We start from the raw sequence: 18,837 nt of genomic DNA, 5'->3' as shown, positions 1-18,837 counted from the left end.
CCCCCCTCACTGTAACACTGATATACCACACACCCCTCACTGTCACACTGATATACCCCACACCCCTCACTGTAACACCGATATATCCCACCCCTCACTGTAACAATGATATACCCCACACCCCTCTCGGTAACACTGATATACCCAACACCCCTCTGTAACACTGATTTATCCAACCCCTCTCTGTAACACTGATATACTCCACACCCCTCAGTGGAACGCTAATATATCTCACACCCTTCTCTGTAACACTGATATACCCCACCCCTCACTGTAACACTGATATATCCAACACCCCTCACTATAACACTGATATAATCCACACCCCTCACTGCAACACTGATATATCCCACACCCGTCACTGTAACACTGATATACCCCACCCCTCACTGTAACACTGATATACCCCACACCCCTCACTGTAACACTGATATATCCCACACCTCCCACTGTAACACTGATATACCCCACCCCTCTCTGTAACACTAATATACCCCACACCCCTCACTGTAACACTGATTTATCCCACACCTCTCACTGTAACACTGATATATCCCATCCCTCTCTGTAACATTGATATACCCCACACCTCTCAGTGTAACACAGATATACCCCACACCCCTCACTGGAACACTGATATACCACACACCCCTCACTGTAACACTGATATACTCTACACTCCTCACTGAAACACTGATATACCCCACCCTTCTCTGTAACACTGATATACTCCATACCCCTCACTGTAACACTGATATACCACACACCTCTCACTGTAACACTGATATACTCCACACCCCTCACTGTAACAGTGATATACCCCACACCCCTCACTGTAACACTGATATACCCCACCCCTCTCTGTAACACTGATATACCCGACCCCTCTCTGTAACACTGATATACCCCACACCTCTCACTTTAACGCTGATATTCCCCACACCCTTTAATGCACAATGAGAAACCCCACACCCGTCTCTGTAACACTGTTATACCCCACACACCTCAATGTAACACTGATATACTCCACACCCCTCCCTGTAACACTAATATACCCCACACCTCTCACTTTAACACTGATATACCACACACCCCTCACTGTAACACTGATATACCCCACACCCTTCACTGTAGCAATGATATACCACGCACTCCTCACTGCCACACTCTGATATACACCACACCCCTCACTGTAAAACTGATATACCCCACACCCTTCACTGCAACACCGATATACACCACACCATTCAATGTAACACTGATATACACCACACTCTCTCACTTTAACACTGATATTCCCCACACCCTTTAATGCACAATGAGAAACCCCACACCCATCACTGTAACACTGTTATACCCCACACACCTCAATGTAACACTGATATGCTCCACACCCCTCCCTGTAACACTGATATACCCCACACCTCTCACTTTAACACTGATATACCACACACCCCTCACTGTAACACTGATATACCCCACACCCCTCACTGTAACACTGAAATACCCCACACCCCTCACTGTAACACTGATATACCCCACACCCTTCACTGTAACACCGATATACACCACACCCCTCACTGTAAAACTGATGTACCCCACCCCTCACTGTAACACTGATATACCCCACCCCTCTCTGTAACACTGATATACCACACACCCCTCACTGTAATAGATATACCCCACCCCCCTCACTGTAACACTGATATACCACACACCCCTCACTGTAACACTGATATACCCCACACCCCTCACTGTAACACCGATATATCCCACCCCTCACTGTAACAATGATATACCCCACACCCCTCTCGGTAACACTGATATACCCAACACCCCTCTGTAACACTGATTTACCCCACCCTTCTCTGTAATACTGATATACTCCACACCCCTCAGTGGAACGCTAATATATCTCACACCCTTCTCTGTAACACTGATATACCCCACCCCTCACTGTAACACTGATATATCCAACACCCCTCACTGTAACACTGATATAATCCACACCCCTCACTGCAACACTGATATATCCCACACCCGTCACTGTAACACTGATATACCCCACCCCTCACTGTAACACTGATATACCCCACACCCCTCTCTGTAACACTGATATACCCCACACACCTCACTGTAACACTGATATAACCAACACCCCTCCCTGTAACACTGATATATCCCACACCTCCCACTGTAACACTGATATACCCCACCCTTCTCTGTAACACTGATATACTCCATACCCCTCACTGTAACACTGATATACCACACACCTCTCACTGTAACACTGAGATAACCCACACCCCTCACTGTAACACTGATATACTCCACACCCCTCACTGTAACACTGATATACCCCACACGCCTCACTGTAACACTGATATACCCCACCCCTCTCTGTAACACTGATATACCCGAACCCTCTCTGTAACACTGATATACCCCACCCCTCTGTAACACTGATATACCCCACACCTCTCACTTTAACACTGATATTCCACACACCCTTTAATGCACAATGAGAAACCCCACACCCATCACTGTAACACTGTTATACCCCACACACCTCAATGTAACACTGATATACTCCACACCCCTCACTGTAACACTGATATACCCCACACCCCTCACTGTAACACTGATATACACCACACCCCTCACTGTAACACTGATATACCCCACACCCCTCACTGTAACAGATATACCCCACCCCTCTCTGTAACACTGATATACCCCACACCTCTCAGTGTAACACAGATATACCCCACACCCCTCACTGTAGCACTGATATACCCAACACCCCTCACTGTAACACTGATATACCCCACACCTCTGTGTAACACAGATATACCCCACACCCCTCACTGTAACACTGACATACCCCACACCCCTCACTGTAACACTGATATACTCTTCACTCCTCACTGTAACACTGATATACCCCACCCCTCTCTGTAACACTGATATACTCCACACCCCTCAATGTAACACTGATATACTCCACACCCCTCAATGTAACACTGATATACCACACACCTCTTACTGTAACACTGAGATAACCCACACCCTTACTGTAATATACCCCACACCCCTCTGTAACACTGATAAACCCCACACCCCTCACTGTAACACTGATAAACCTCACACCCCTCACTGTAACACTGATATACTCCACAGCCCTCACTGTAACACTGATATACTCCACACCCTCCCTGTAACACTGATATACACCACACCCCTCACTGCAACACTGATATATCCTATTTCCCTCACTGTAAAACTGATATACCCCACACCCCTCACTGTAACACTGATATACCCCACACCCCTCACTGTAACACTGATATATCCCACACCTCTCACTGTAACACTGATATACCCCACACCCTTCACTGTAACACCGATATACACCACACCCCTCACTGTAAAACTGATGTACCCCACCCCTCACTGTAACACTGATATACCCCACCCCTCTCTGTAACACTGATATACCCCACCCCTCTCTGTAACACTGATATACCCCACCCCTCTGTAACACTGATATATCCCACACCTCTCTCTGTAACACTGATATACCCTACTCCCCTCACTGCAACAATGATATACCCCACACCTCTCACTGTAACACTGATATACCCCACCCCTCTGTAACACTGATATACCCCACACCTCTCTCTGTAACACTGATATACCCTACTCCCCTCACTGCAACAATGATATATCCCACACCCCTCACTGTAACACTGATATACCCCACACCTCTCTCTGTAACACTGATATACCCTACTCCCCTCACTGCAACACTGATATTCCCCACACCCTTTAATGCACAATGAGAAACCCCACACCCATCACTGTAACACTGTTATACCCCACACACCTCAATGTAACACTGATATACTCCACACCCCTCCCTGTAACACTGATATACCCTACTCCCCTCACTGCAACAATGATATATCCCACACCCCTCACTGTAACACTGATATACCCCACACCTCTCTCTGTAACACTGATATACCCTACTCCCCTCACTGCAACACTGATATTCCCCATACCCTTTAATGCACAATGAGAAACCCCACACCCATCACTGTAACACTGTTATACCCCACACACCTCAATGTAACACTGATATACTCCACACCCCTCACTGTAATACTGATATACTCCACACCCCTCACTATAACACTGATATACCCCACACCCCTCACTGTAACACTGATATACCCCACACCCCTCACTGTAACACTGATATACATCACACCCCTCACTGTAACACTGATATACCCCACACCCTTCACTGTAACACTGAGATACCCCACCCCCTCATTGTAACACTGATATACCCCATCCCTCTCTGTAACACTGATATACCCCACACCCCTCACTGTAACACTGATATACCCTACTCCCCTCACTGTAGCACTGATATACCACGCACTCCTCACTGCCACACTCTGATATACACCACACCCCTCACTGTAACACTGATATACCCCACACCTCTCACTGTAACACTGATATAACCCACACCCCTCACTGTAACACTTATATCCCCCACACCCTTCACTGTAACACCGATATATCCCACACCACTCACTGTAACACTGATATATCTCACACCCCTCACTGCAACACTGATATACCCCACACCCCTCACTGTAACACTGATATACCCCACACCCTTCACTGTAACACTGATATACCCCACCCCTCTGTAACACTGATATACCCCACCCCTCACTAACACTGATATACTCCACAACCCTCACTGGAATGCTAATATATCTCACACCCCTCTCTGTAACACTGATATACCCCACCCCTCACTGTAACACTGATATACCTCACCCCTCACTGTAACACTGATATATCCCACACCCCTCACTGTAACACTGATATACCCCACACCCCTCACTGTAACACTGATATACCCCACACCTCTCTGAAACACCGATAAACCCAACACCCCTCACTGTTACACTGATATACTTCACATCCCTCATTGTAACACTGATATACCGCACACCCCTCACTGTAACACTGATATACCTCACACCCCTCACTGTAACACTGATATATCCCACACCCCTCACTGTAACACTGATATACAACACACCCCTCACTGTAACACTGATATACCCCACACACCTCACTGTAACACCGATCTACCCCACACCCCTCACTGTAAAACTGATATACCCCACACCCCTCACTGTAACACTGATATACTCCACACCCCTCTCTGTAACACCGATATTCCCTCCACCCCTCAATGTAACACTGATATACTCCACACCCCTCACTGTAACACTGATATACCCTACACCCCTCACTGTAACACCGATATACCACACATCCCTCATTGTAACACTGATATACCCCACACCTCTCACTGTAACACTGATATACCCCACACCCCTCACTGTAACACTGATATACCCCACACCCCTCTGTAACACCGATATACATCACACTCTCGTTGTAACACTGATATACCCCACACCCCTCACTGTAATACTGATATACCCCACACCCCTCTCTGTAACACTGATATACTCCACACCCCTCACTGTAACACTGATATACCCTCGTTACCCAGTGTGCCGATCCTGGAATCCTGTTTGTAACCAATCCACGCCCAGTATTTGTGCTGTGTTTCTGACTAACCCAGAGATAGTGAGTTAATGGCTGGTTATGTTGCGACACACAATCTCTCACTCGATCTCCCCGGCAGTCTCGCACGGGACTGCTGTAAACTTTAGCAGGCATCTAGCAGTGAGGCAGTGAAAGCTGTGTCTCCGCCCGAGCCTGGCCTGGATCCTCTCCTCACCCACACCGTGCCCGTCTCCACTCACCTGACCCTCGCAGGCTGCCCGCTCACCTGCCCGCTTCCCGAGCTGTCCTGAAACAAACCAGACGGAGAGGAGTTGAAAGATCTGAGCCTGGAACCCAGGAGGAGACGGGATGGAATGATCGGAATGGGGAATTCTTGGAAGCTGTCAGTAAGTGACACTCAGTCAGCAGGTCGACTCTGGGTCCTAAGCTCCACCCAGTTTCAACTCATCTTCTAAAGCATCAGAATCGGTAAATAAAACACAGTCACTTCCCTCAATCCCCGCACAGTCAGTGCTGTATACCCCGCACACCCAACCCATGCTGTACCTGCCCCGGGAGTGTATACCCCGCACCCCCAACCCATGCTGTACCTGCCCTGGGAGTGTTTGATGGGACAGTGTCGAGGGAGCTTTACTCTCTATCTAACCCCCTGTACCTGCCCTGGGAGTGTTTGATAGGACAGTGTAGAGGGAGCTTTACTCTGTATCTAACCCCGTGCTGTACCTGCTCTGGGAGTGTTTGATGGGACATTGTAGAGGGAGCTTTACTCTGTATCTAACACCCTGTACCTGCCCCGGGAGTGTTTGATGGGACAGTGTAGAGGGAGCTTTACTCTGTATCTAACCCGTGCTGTACCTGCTCTGGGAGTGTTTGATGGGACAGTGTAGAGGGAGCTTTACTCTGTATCTAACCCGTGCTGTAGATGCCCTGGGAGTGTGTGATGGGACAGTGTAGAGGGAGCTTTACTCTGTATCGAACCCCCTGTACCTGCCCTGGGAGTGTTTGATGGGACAGTGCAGAGGGAGCTTTACTCTGTATCTAACCCCCTGTACCTGGCCTGAAATCCCCTCTAGATAGTAATTTGAAACCCAGCCATCTTTGACCCAGTGTTGAACTATTGAGCGAATTGGAAGCAGCGTAATCGCAGACGAGCAAGAACCAGCCAATAGTGAGCTGCAGAGAATGATACCAGCAATGTATGTTGTGGCCTAGCCTGACGTTGGGGGGCTGTACAGGCCATAGTGAGTGTGGACCATTACACGTTGGGATCACGAGCAGAGGAGATTTATCGAGAGCTAGCGGGAGGGGCGTGGAGACAGGGCACACGGACAACATTGAGCAGCCAATCCCGACAGATTTGGCGCATGACAGCAGGGATATGAGCAACAACTTCCATTTATATAGCGCCTTTAACTTAGTGAAATGTCCCAAGGCGCTTCACAGGAGCAATTATCGAACAAATTTGACACCAAGTTGCATAAGGAGATATTGGGACAGGTGACCAAAAGCTGGGTCAAGGAGGTCAGTTTTAAGGAGCGTTTTAAAGGGGGAGAGAGAGGCGGAGAGGTTTAGGGAGGGTGTTCCAGAGCTTGGGGCCCAGGCAACAGAAGGCACGGCCACTGATGGTGGAGCGATGGGAATCAGGGGATGGGCAAGAGGTCGGAATTGGAGGAGCCCAGAGATCGCGCGGGGTTGTAGGGCTGGAAGGGATTAGAAAGATAGGAAGGGACGAGGGCCACGGAGAGATTTGAACACAAGGATGAGAATTTTAAAACCGAGGCATTGCCGGACTGGGAGCCAATGTCGGTCAGCAAGCATAGGGGGTGAGCGGGACTGGGTGTGAGTTAGGTCATGGTCAGCGAGCACAGGAGTGAGGGGTGAGTAGGACACGGTCCGAGAGGGATGGAGTACAAAAGCAGGGAGGTCCTGCTGCAACTGTATAGGGTATTGGTGAGGCCGCACCTGGAGTACTGCGTGCAGTTTTGGTCACCTTACTTAAGGAAGGATATACTAGCCTTGGAGGGGGTACAGAGACGATTCACTCGGCTGATTCCGGAGATGAGGGGGTTACCTTATGATGATAGATTGAGTAGACTGGGTCTTTACTCGTTGGAGTTCAGAAGGATGAGGGGTGATCTTATAGAAACATTTAAAATAATGAAAGGGATAGACAAGATAGAGGCGGAGAGGTTGTTTCCACTGGTCGGGGAGACTAGAACTAGGGGGCACAGCCTCAAAATACGGGGGAGCCAATTTAAAACCGAGTTGAGAAGGAATTTCTTCTCCCAGAGGGTTGTGAATCTGTGGAATTCTCTGCCCAAGGAAGCAGTTGAGGCTCATTGAATGTATTCAAGTCACAGATAGATAGATTTTTAACCAATAAGGGAATTAAGGGTTACGGGGAGCGTGCGGGTAAGTGGAGCTGAGTCCACGGCCAGATCAGCCATGATCTTGTTGAATGGCGGAGCAGGCTCGAGGGGCTAGATGGCCTACTCCTGTTCCTAATTCTTATGTTCTTATGAGTTAGGACACAGTCAGCGAGCACGGGGTGATGGGTGAGCGGGATTCGGTGCGAGTTCAGACACGGGCAGTAGAGTTTATGAGCCGAAGTAGACAGAGGTTGCATGATGCGAGGCTGGCCAGGGGAGCGTTGGAAGCAGCAAGCGGATCATCCTGCAGTGACGGTGCTGATTGGCAGTGACCGTTGGTGAGGAATCCGGTACCTGCAGTCTGCCGTCTCTCTGTGCCAGGCGAAGCTTGATGTTCTGGAGATCGGATTCCAGCTCAGCCTCCAACTGACTCAGCTCTTGCTCGAGGGAGGCCTGGACCAAGAGGGCACCAAGAGGGAGAGGTGTGGTTAGGAGGGCTGAGGTCTGGGGAAACCAAGGCCTTCAGTGGTAGTAGTGGCTTAGACACAGGCACTGGCCTGAGACACGGGCACTGCCCTCAGACACGGGCACTGCCCTCAGACACGGGCACTGCCCTCAGACACGGGCACTGGGCCCAGACACGGGCACTGCCCTCAGACACGGGCACTGCCCTCAGACACGGGCACTGGGCCCAGACACGGGCACTGCCCTCAGACACGGGCACTGGCCTCAGACACGGGCACTGCCCTCAGGCACGGGCACTGCCCTCAGACACGGGCACTGGGCCCAGACACGGGCACTGCCCTCAAACACGGGCACTGGGCCCAGACACGGGCACTGCCCTCAGGCACATGCACTGCCCTCAGACATGGGCACTGCCCTCAGACACGGGCACTGGGCCCAGACACGGGCTCTGGGCCCAGACACGGGCACTGCCCTCAGACACGGGCACTGCCCTCAGACACGGGCACTGCTCTCAGACACGGGCGCTGCCCTCAGACACGGGCGCTGCCCTCAGACACGGGCGCTGGGCTCAGACACGGGCACTAAGCTCAGACACGGGCGCTGGCCTGAGACACGGGCGCTGGGTTCAGACACGGGCGCTGGGCTCAGACACGGGCGCTGGGCTCAGACACGGGCGCTGGCCTGAGACACGGGCGCTGGGCTCAGACACGGGCGCTGGGCTCAGACACGGGCGCTGCCCTCAGGCACGGGCGCTGGGCTCAGACACGGGCGCTGGGCTCTGACACGGGCGCTGGGCTCAGACACGGGCGCTGCCCTCAGGCACGGGCGCTGGGCTCTGACACGGGCGCTGGGCTCTGACACGGGCGCTGGGCTCTGACACGGGCGCTGGGCTCAGACACGGGCGCTGGGCTCAGACACGGGCGCTGGGCTCAGACACGGGCGCTGGCCTGAGACACGGGTGCTGGCCTGAGACACGGGCGCTGGGCTCTGACACGGGCGCTGGGCTCTGACACGGGCGCTGGGCTCAGACACGGGCGCTGGGCTCAGACACGGGCGCTGGCCTGAGACACGGGCGCTGGCCTGAGACACGGGCGCTGGGCTCTGACACGGGCGCTGGGCTCAGACACGGGCACTGGGCTCAGACACGGGCGCTACCCTCAGACACGGGCGCTGCGCTCAGACACGGGCGCTGGGCTCAGACACGGGCGCTGGGCTCAGACACGGGCGCTGGGCTCAGACACGGGCGCTGACCTCAGACACGGGCACTGCCCTCAGGCACGGGCGCTGGGCTCAGGCACGGGCGCTGACCTCAGACACGGGCGCTGACCTCAGACACGGGCGCTGCCCTCAGACACGGGCGCTGGGCTCAGACACGGGCGCTGGCCTGAGACACGGGCGCTGGGCTCAGACACGGGCGCTGGGCTCAGACACGGGCGCTGGGCTCAGACACGGGCGCTGGCCTGAGACACGGGCGCTGGGCTCAGACACGGGCGCTGGGCTCAGACACGGGCGCTGGGCTCAGACACGGGCGCTGGGCTCAGACACGGGCGCTGCCCTCAGACACGGGCGCTGGGCTCAGACACGGGCGCTGGGCTCAGACACGGGCGCTGGGCTCAGACACGGGCGCTGGGCTCAGACACGGGCGCTGGGCTCTGACACGGGCGCTGGGCTCTGACACGGGCGCTGCCCTCAGACACGGGCGCTGGGCTCAGACACGGGCGCTGGGCTCAGACACGGGCACTGGGCTCAGACACGGGCACTGGGCTCAGACACTGGCGCTGCCCTCAGACACGGGCGCTGGACTCAGACACGGGCACTGCCCTCAGACACGGGCACTGCCCTCAGACACGGGAACTGCCCTCAGACACGGGAACTGCCCTCAGACACGGGCGCTGGGCTCAGACACGGGCGCTGGGCTCAGACACGGGCACTGCCCTCAGACACGGTCACTGGCCTGAGACACGGGCACTGGGCTCATACACAGGCGCTGCCCTCAGACACGGGCGCTGGGCTCAGACACGGGCGCTGGGCTCAGACACGGGCGCTGGGCTCAGACACGGGCGCTGGCCTGAGACACGGGCACTGGGCTCATACACAGGCACTGCCCTCAGACACAGGCACTGCCCTCAGACACGGGCACTGGGCCCAGACACGGGCACTGGGCCCAGACACGGGCACTGCCCTCAGACACGGGCACTGGGCCCAGACACGGGCTCTGGGCTCAGACACGGGCACTGCCCTCAGACACGGGCACTGCCCTCAGACACGGGCACTGCTCTCAGACACGGGCACTGCTCTCAGACACGGGCACTGGGCTCTGACACGGGCGCTGCCCTCAGACACGGGCGCTGCCCTCAGACACGGGCGCTGCCCTCAGACACGGGCGCTGCCCTCAGACACGGGCGCTGGGTTCAGACACAGGCGCTGGGCTCAGACACGGGCGCTGGCCTGAGACACGGGCGCTGGGCTCGGACGCGGATGCTGGGCTCAGACACGGACGCTGGGCTCAGACACGGGCGCTGGGCTCAGACACGGGCACTGCCCTCAGACACGGTCACTGGCCTGAGACACGGGCACTGGGCTCATACACGGGCACTGCCCTCAGACACAGGCGCTGGGCTCAGACACGGGCGCTGGGCTCAGACACGGGCGCTGGCCTGAGACACGGGCACTGGGCTCATACACCGGCACTGCCCTCAGACACGGGCACTGCCCTCAGACACGGGCACTGGGCCCAGACACGGGCACTGCCCTCAGACACGGGCACTGCCCTCAGACACGGGCACTGCCCTCAGACACGGGCGCTGCTCTCAGACACGGGCACTGCCCTCAGACACGGGCGCTGGGCTCAGACACGGGCGCTGGCCCAGACACGGGCGCTGGGCTCAGACACGGGCGCTGGGCTCAGACACGGGCACTGAGCTCAGACACGGGCGCTGCCCTCAGACACGGGCGCTGCCCTCAGACACGGGCACTGCCCTCAGACACGGGAACTGCCCTCAGACACGGGAACTGCCCTCAGACACGGGAACTGCCCTCAGACACGGGAACTGCCCTCAGACACAGGCACTGCTCTCAGACACGGGCACTGCCTTCAGACACGGGCACTGCCCTCAGACACGGGCACTGCCCTCAGAGACGGACACTGCCCTCAGAGACGGGCACTGCCCTCAGAGACGGACACTGCCCTCAGAGACGGGCACTGCCTTCAGACACGGGCACTGCCCTCAGAGACGGACACTGCCCTCAGAGACGGGCACTGCCCTCAGAGACGGGCACTGCCCTCAGACACGGGCACTAAGCTCAGACACGGGCACTAAGCTCAGACACGGGCACTAAGCTCAGACACGGGCGCTGGCCTGAGACACGGGCGCTGGGCTCGGACACGGACGCTGGGCTCGGACACGGGCGCTGGGCTCAGATACGGGCACTGCCCTCAGACACGGTCACTGGCCTGAGACACGGGCACTGGGCTCATACACAGGCACTGCCCTCAGACACGGGCGCTGGGCTCAGACACGGGAGCTGGGCTCAGACACGGGCGCTGGGCTCAGACACGGGCGCTGGGCTCAGACACGGGCGCTGGGCTCAGACACGGGCACTGCCCTCAGACACGGGCGCTGGGCTCAGTCACGGGCGCTGGGCTCAGACACGTGAACTGCCCTCAGACACGTGCGCTGCCCTCAGACACAGGCGCTGCCCTCAGACACAGGCGCTGCCCTCAGACACGGACGCTGGGCTCAGACACGGGCACTGCCCTCAGACACAGGCACTGCCCTCAGACACGGGCACTGGGCTCAGACACGGGCACTGGGCTCAGACACGGGCACTGCCCTCAGACACGGGCACTGCCCTCAGACACGGGCGCTGGGCTCTGTCGACCGTCCCCTGCCCATTTCCCCAGCGATGTACCTCCAGCCTGGCTACAGGTGTTCAATCTCACCCCCGGGACTGGCACAAATATTGCCCGCACCGCTGGCAATCCCACTAGCCCTGAGATACCCTGGGGGTCGATTCTCTCTCCCCCTCCCTCTCTCTTTCCCCCCACCCACTGTCTCCCCCCCTCGCTCCGTGCACACACCCACCCCTCCCTCCAGATTTGTTGTGCTGGGCTCGCGAGGTGAATTTGGGCCGGGCGGGGGAAGGGGGATAGGGGGGGCAGGGGGTGGGGGGAGGGGGAGGGGGGAGCAGCAGGGGAGGAAGACGACGGCCCCTTCAGAGACTCCAGGCATTGAGGGCGGGTGGTGAGGGCCCCCAATGCTTGTACCTGGCCCAGTGAGCCAAGGCCCTGAGGCCCAGAGGCTGCATGGCCAACCAGCGAGTTTTCCCAGACCGGCCCTCCTCTTCCCGAGCCCATTGCAACCGGTCCCCTCCTGGTCCCCCCACCCCCCTCCGCCTCACCAAAGCCCCTCCACCGAGTCTGGCCGACTGTCGGCCCACAGCGCCGGTCTGATCAGAAGATTCTAGATTGAGGGAAATGGAAGGAAGCTAAAACATTCAGCACCGATCCTTACCTCAATCGAGGGAGAGAGTCGAGTCGAAGAGGTCACCACTGAGATCTCGGCCTAAATACACAGAGCAAAGGAACACAGTTAGTGCAGGGCTTAGGGAGTGGTAAACGGCAACGCACCACCCCCAACGTCCCTCCCACTCTCCTCCCCCTCAACACCCCCCTCCTTCCTCCCCTCTCCCCCTCCTCCCACCCTTCCCTCGCCCCCTCCCCCCTCCTCCCCTCCCCCCGTCCCTCTCTCCCTCCTCCCACCTTCCCTCCCCTCCTCTCCCGCTCAACACCCCCCTCCTCCCACCCTTCCTCCTTCCCTCCCCCCTCCTCCCCCCCGTCCCTCCCCCCCTCCCACATCGACACCACCGCCTCCCCCCTCTCCTCCTCAATACATCCTCCTCCCACCCCGTCCCTCCCCCCCACTCCCTCCCCAGCCCCCTCCCCTCCGACTTCAACACCCCATCCCCTTCTCTCCCCCTATATCAACACCCCCTCCCCACCCCTTTCCCTCCTTCCCACCCCCTCCCTCCTTCCCCCAACCTCTGCCCCCCTTCCCTCGCTCCTTCCACCTCCCCTCCTCCCCCCTCCCACCTCTGCCCCAGTCATGTATGTACATGCTGTTTGTAGCCACCAGATGGCGTCATTGTTGGAGGCCACTGAGCAGCACGCACATGGTGCTGCTCTGGTATAAAAGGCCAGCCATTTTGTGAGTCAGGCACTTTGGGCCTAAATAAAGCAGAGCCAAGGATGTACCTTGTTCAGTTAAACAGTACTCAGTTTGTACCTTTATTGCATACTGTAATATCTGTAAGCTTGTAATGTTTGTAGCTCCACACTGTGGATGTGGATGTATTGTGTATTGCAAGTGCAGGGTTAATAATAAACAGAACTAGGCAGATTTCCGGAGACTTCCGAGAGCTGCCTGCCCTGTTAGGAAGCTGTGAGTGCTGTGCTCTGTGAATATATCACATTTGGCGATTGAGATGGGATTTTTTGGATGATTTAAAGCTGAAATTTTGTTGGTGAAGGATTCAGCCAGCCGACAAAAGACTTTGGAAGTTTCTGTCTTTGAAAAAAGCTACAAAATCCGAGGTAAAATACAGCACACGGTGTGAACAGCTAGAGATTAAAATGGCAGGTGTATTGGGATATTTGGGAGAATATAGACACGACCGGGAACATTTTAAAGCGTATGTGGATCAGCTAGAATTGTATTTCATTGCAAATAACTTAATCGAAGTTCCAGACAATGCAGTCCAGAACTGGGCTGTGTTGGAACGTAAGAAAGCGATCTTCTTATCGGAGGCAGGTCCGACATTATATGACACTCTTGTAAATCTGCTTGTGCCTGACGAGCCAAGGGACACAATGCTTAAAGAGATTTTAACGAAGCTGGAGCAGCACTATAACCCCAAACCGTTAGAAATTGCTGAAAGCTATCATTTCGGGATTCGGAATCAAAAAGCTGATGAATGTATCATTGATTACATCGTAGCATTAAAAAAGCTATCGATGCACTGTAATTTTGGAAACTTTCAAAACCGAGCATTACGGGATCGTTTTGTTTGTGGGGTGAAAAATGATACGATCAGAAGGAAGTTATTGATGACGGATGACTTGACTATTGAGATTGCTTGTCAGACAGTGAGGTCGATGAGCACGGCCGAACAATATTCCTGAGAATTAAATAATGATTACGGTCAGTCAACCAAGGTAAATCACCTGCAGGTTCAAAGTAAAAGACGGGCATGGCCGAAAGTCCCAGAAACTGGAAACTCTACCAGAGCGTCGAAGTCGTGCTATAGGTGCCTGGGACAACACATTGCTCAAAGTTGTCCATACGTGAAGGCAGACTTCTGCAGGAAGACTGGGCATCATGCGAAGGCAAGCCGACTGAAGGGTAAATTAGCTTTTAAAGCTGAGTCCAGTGTTCAAAGCTATGAGTAGAAATCCCAAGAGACTATATAGCATGGAAGAACAACAACAGGACGAGGAGATGTTAGAGTTACACGTCATCAGTAGCACGAGGTTAATGGACAGCGATTCGGAAAGCATCAAAATCCACATAGATGTTGCGGGATTCAAGATACCAATGGAAATCGACACGGGTGCATCCGTGAGTGTAGTACCGGAGTCGCTGTACCTCGACAAATTGTGTGATTTCTAACTGGAGAAATCCAAGATAGACTGCGAGGCTACTCGGGAGAAAACATTCCTGTGGTAGGTCGTATCACCGTACCGGTGAAATATAAAGATCAATTTCAGAACTTGCCTCTAATAGTAGTGAAAGGAGACAAGCCTGCCTTACTAGGAAGAAATTGGTTGGGATCACTGAAGCTGGATTGGACTAAGATTTTCTGTGTTGAAACGAGATTTTCATCAACGGATGAGGTTATCAAGCAGTATCCGAAGGTGTTCTGCGAAATAGGCAGTCCGATCCAAGGCTTCAAGGTGAGTGTCAGGGTACAGAAGGATGCTAAATCGGTTTACTACAAGCCACATTCCGTACCATATGCACTCAAGGAGAAAGTTGAACAAGAACTCAAAAGACTAGAGACTGAGAACATTATTTGTAAGATAGATCGATGTAATTGGGCTACACCCATTGTTGTTGTACCCAAGTCCGATGGTAAGGTAAGATTGTGTGGTGATTATAAAGTAACCGTAAACCAGGTTCTAGAGGGTAATGTCCCCAATACATTGCCGAATATAGAAGATTTGTTCACAACACTGACAGGTGGTCAGATCTTCTCAAAACGGATCTTACGAATGCCTACTTACAGCTTGAACTAGATGAGGAGTCCAAGTCATGCTTGACTATAAATACTCATCTAGGCCTGTATCAATTTAATAGGCTACCGTTTGGAGTGTCTTCCGCCCCTGCCATATTCCAAGGGGTGATGAACCAGATTTTGCAAGGTATTGAAGGGGTAGTATGTTATTTGGATGACATACTAATTTCAGCACCAAATAGGCAAATTCATAATAACATATTGAATGAAGTCCTCAAACAGCTAGAGAAGCACAGAGTACGAGTGTCTGCTCGTAAGTATGAGTTATTTCAAAACTCAGTGGAGTACTTAGGGTACAGAGTAGACAAAGATGGTTTACACCCAACCATGGAAAAATTGGATGCAATTAGAAATGCACCCACTCCCAGGAATGTCACTGAACTTTGTTCATTCTTGGGTCTTTTGAACTATTATGGGAAGTTCCTACCAAATTTGGCTATAGTATTACATCCACTGAATGAACTATTGAAAAAACAGGTCCATTGGAAGGGGTCAAAAGAATGCGATACAGCATTTAAGGAGTGTAAAAACAAATTGGTAGCGAGCACCATGTTAGTTCACTATGACATATCTAAGGAGATTAAGCTAGCATATGATGCCTCTCTGTATGGAGTTGGGGCAGTGATCTCTCATGTACTACATAGTGGGGAGGAGAGACAATTGCTTTTGCCTCACGCACTCTCAGTGCCAGTGAGAGTAATTATGCGCAAATTGAAAGGGAAGCTTTGGCATTAATTTTTGGGGTCAAGAAGTTTCACAAATACTTGTATGGTCGTAAGTTTACCATCGTTACGGACCATAAGCTCCTAACAGCAATCCTCCATCCAAAGTCCCCAGTTCCAACATTAGCTGCAGCCCAAATGCAGAGATGGGCTTTGATTTTGTCAGCATATACATATGATATTGAATACAGACGATCAGCTGATCACAGTAATGCTGATGCTATGTCTAGATTGCCTTCCCCATCACAAGTTACACCCAATAGGGAAGAAGTGTTCTATTTTTCATACATTGATGAACTGCCAGTCACAGCTGAAGTGATTGGTCGAGCAACCAAATGTGACCCAGTGATGTCAAAGGTGAATGAGTATATTGCAAATGGATGGCCAAACCTAGGAACAGACAAAGATACACATCCATTCTTCATTCGTAGGAATGAATTATCAGTCGAGAAAGATTGAATCATCATGTGGGGTGCAAGAGTGGTTATACCAAACAATTCCAGGAGAGAATCAGAATGAAAGTCTGAGTCCGAGTCAGGAAAACAAAGAGCCTGAAGTTAGAGTGAGTTCAAATGAAAATCATGGAAATTTCGTGGAGGAAAACGTTCCTCAGGATGAGCCTCAAATGATTTTAGATTCGAGACCAGGTTTGGAAGGTTCTGATCAAGAGCGAAGGTATCCTCTTCGAAACAGAAAACAAGTGGTAAAGTTAAATTTGTAAATATGGAAAAAAAATAAGTTTATATCCTGTGTTATGTATAAACAGGAAAGTTATGTATGATGTTTGTTATGATGGCTTCTTCATTAAGGAGGGGAAAGTGTAATGTCTGTAAGCTTGTAATGTTTGTAGCTCCACACTGTGGATGTGGACGTATTGTGTACTGCAATTGCAGGCTTAATAATAAACAGAACCAGGCAGATTTCCGGAGACTTCCGAGAGAGCTGCCTGCCATGTTAGGAAGCTGTGTGTGCTGTGCTCTGTGAATATATCACACATACATAACAGCCCCTCCCCCCCCTCCCACTTCCCCTTGTCCTTCCTCCCCAGCCCCTCCCCCACATCTCTCCTTCTCACCCCCTCCGTCAGTCCCTCCACCACACTGTGGCTCAGTAACCCCTCCCGCAGCGCCCTGAATGGGTGGGTTTTACAGTCTGAAAGCCCCTCAGAGCCGTTGACTGGTTCATGTTGTGTAAAGTACTGAGTTTGTGAACCTACATGAGGTGCACGGTGACACAGACTGAGCTAGAGCAGAACGTGAGCCTGAGTCTGCCTCCCACCATCACTGTGCTCACTCCATCCACCCTCTGACACACGCCAAGGGGCAGGGCCCGAGATCCAACCCACTGCCTCACATACTGCTCCTGTCCCCTCAGCATCGAGCATAGAGTGCCCACAGAGAGAGAGAGAGAGAGAGAGAGGGGGAGAGAGGTGGGGGGGGGGTGCAGAGAGAGAGAGAGAGAGAGAGGGGTGGGAGAGAGAGAGAGAGAGGGGTGGGAGAGAAAGAGAGAGAGGGGTGGGAGAGAGGAGAGAGAGAGGGGAGAGAGAGAGAGAGAGAGAGAGAGGGGTGGGAGAGAGAGAGAGGGGGGGAGAGAGAGAGAGGGGGGGGAGAGAGAGAGAGAGAGGGGGGAGAGAGAGAGAGAGAGAGGGGGAGAGAGAGAGAGGGGGGGGGAGAGAGAGAGGTGGGGGATAGAGAGAGGTGGGGGAGAGAGAGAGGTGGGGGAGAGAGAGAGAGGGAGGGGGAAGAGAGAGAGGGCGGGGGAAGAGAGAGAGGGAGGGGGGAGAGAGAGAGGGAGGGGGGAGAGAGAGAGGGAGGGGGGAGAGAGAGAGGGAGGGGGGAGAGAGAGAGGGAGGGGGAGAGAGAGAGGGAGGGGGGAGAGAGAGAGGGAGGGGGGAGAGAGAGAGGGAGGGGGGAGAGAGAGAGGGAGGGGGGAGAGAGAGAGGGAGGGGAGAGAGAGAGAGAGGGGTCACAGAGAGAGAGAGGGGGGGGGGAGAGAGAGAGGGGGGGAGAGAGAGGGAGGGGGGAGAGAGAGAGGGAGGGGGAGAGAGAGAGGGAGGGGGGAGAGAGAGAGGGAGGGGGGAGAGAGAGAGGGAGGGGGGAGAGAGAGAGGGAGGGGGAGAGAGAGAGAGAGGGGTCACAGAGAGAGAGAGGGGGGGGAGAGAGAGAGAGGGGGCGGAGAGAGAGAGGGAGGGGAGAGAGAGAGAGAGGGGTCACAGAGAGAGAGAGAGAGGGGGAGAGAGAGAGGGGGAGAGAGAGAGAGAGGGGGGGGGGAGAGAAGGGGGGAAAGAGAGAGAGGTGGGGGAGAGAGAGAGAGGTGGGGGAGAGAGAGAGGGAGGTGGGAGAGAAAGGGAGGGGGGAGAG

General features: G+C 53.8%; 1 protein-coding gene across 1 annotated transcript in view; it reads right to left on the bottom strand.

Moving 5' to 3' along the window:
- LOC139234661 (vinexin-like) overlaps nt 1–14,838 on the bottom strand; it is a 133,483-nt gene extending 118,645 nt beyond the window's left edge. The window contains exons 1-4 of the mRNA XM_070865343.1: nt 14,806–14,838; nt 12,977–13,027; nt 8,352–8,450; nt 5,868–5,914 (exon numbers count right to left, since the gene is read on the bottom strand). Coding sequence (XP_070721444.1) covers nt 5,868–5,914; nt 8,352–8,450; nt 12,977–13,027; nt 14,806–14,838 — 230 coding nt within the window. The remainder of the gene's footprint in view (nt 1–5,867; nt 5,915–8,351; nt 8,451–12,976; nt 13,028–14,805) is intronic.
- Nucleotides 14,839–18,837: the final 3,999 nt, after the last annotated feature.

This window comes from Pristiophorus japonicus, chromosome 22 (genome assembly GCF_044704955.1).
Source record: "Pristiophorus japonicus isolate sPriJap1 chromosome 22, sPriJap1.hap1, whole genome shotgun sequence".
NCBI classification, from domain to species: Eukaryota; Metazoa; Chordata; class Chondrichthyes; family Pristiophoridae; genus Pristiophorus; species Pristiophorus japonicus.
The sequence above is the reverse complement of the archived record's forward strand: the minus strand, read 5'-3'. Positions and strand labels throughout refer to the sequence as shown.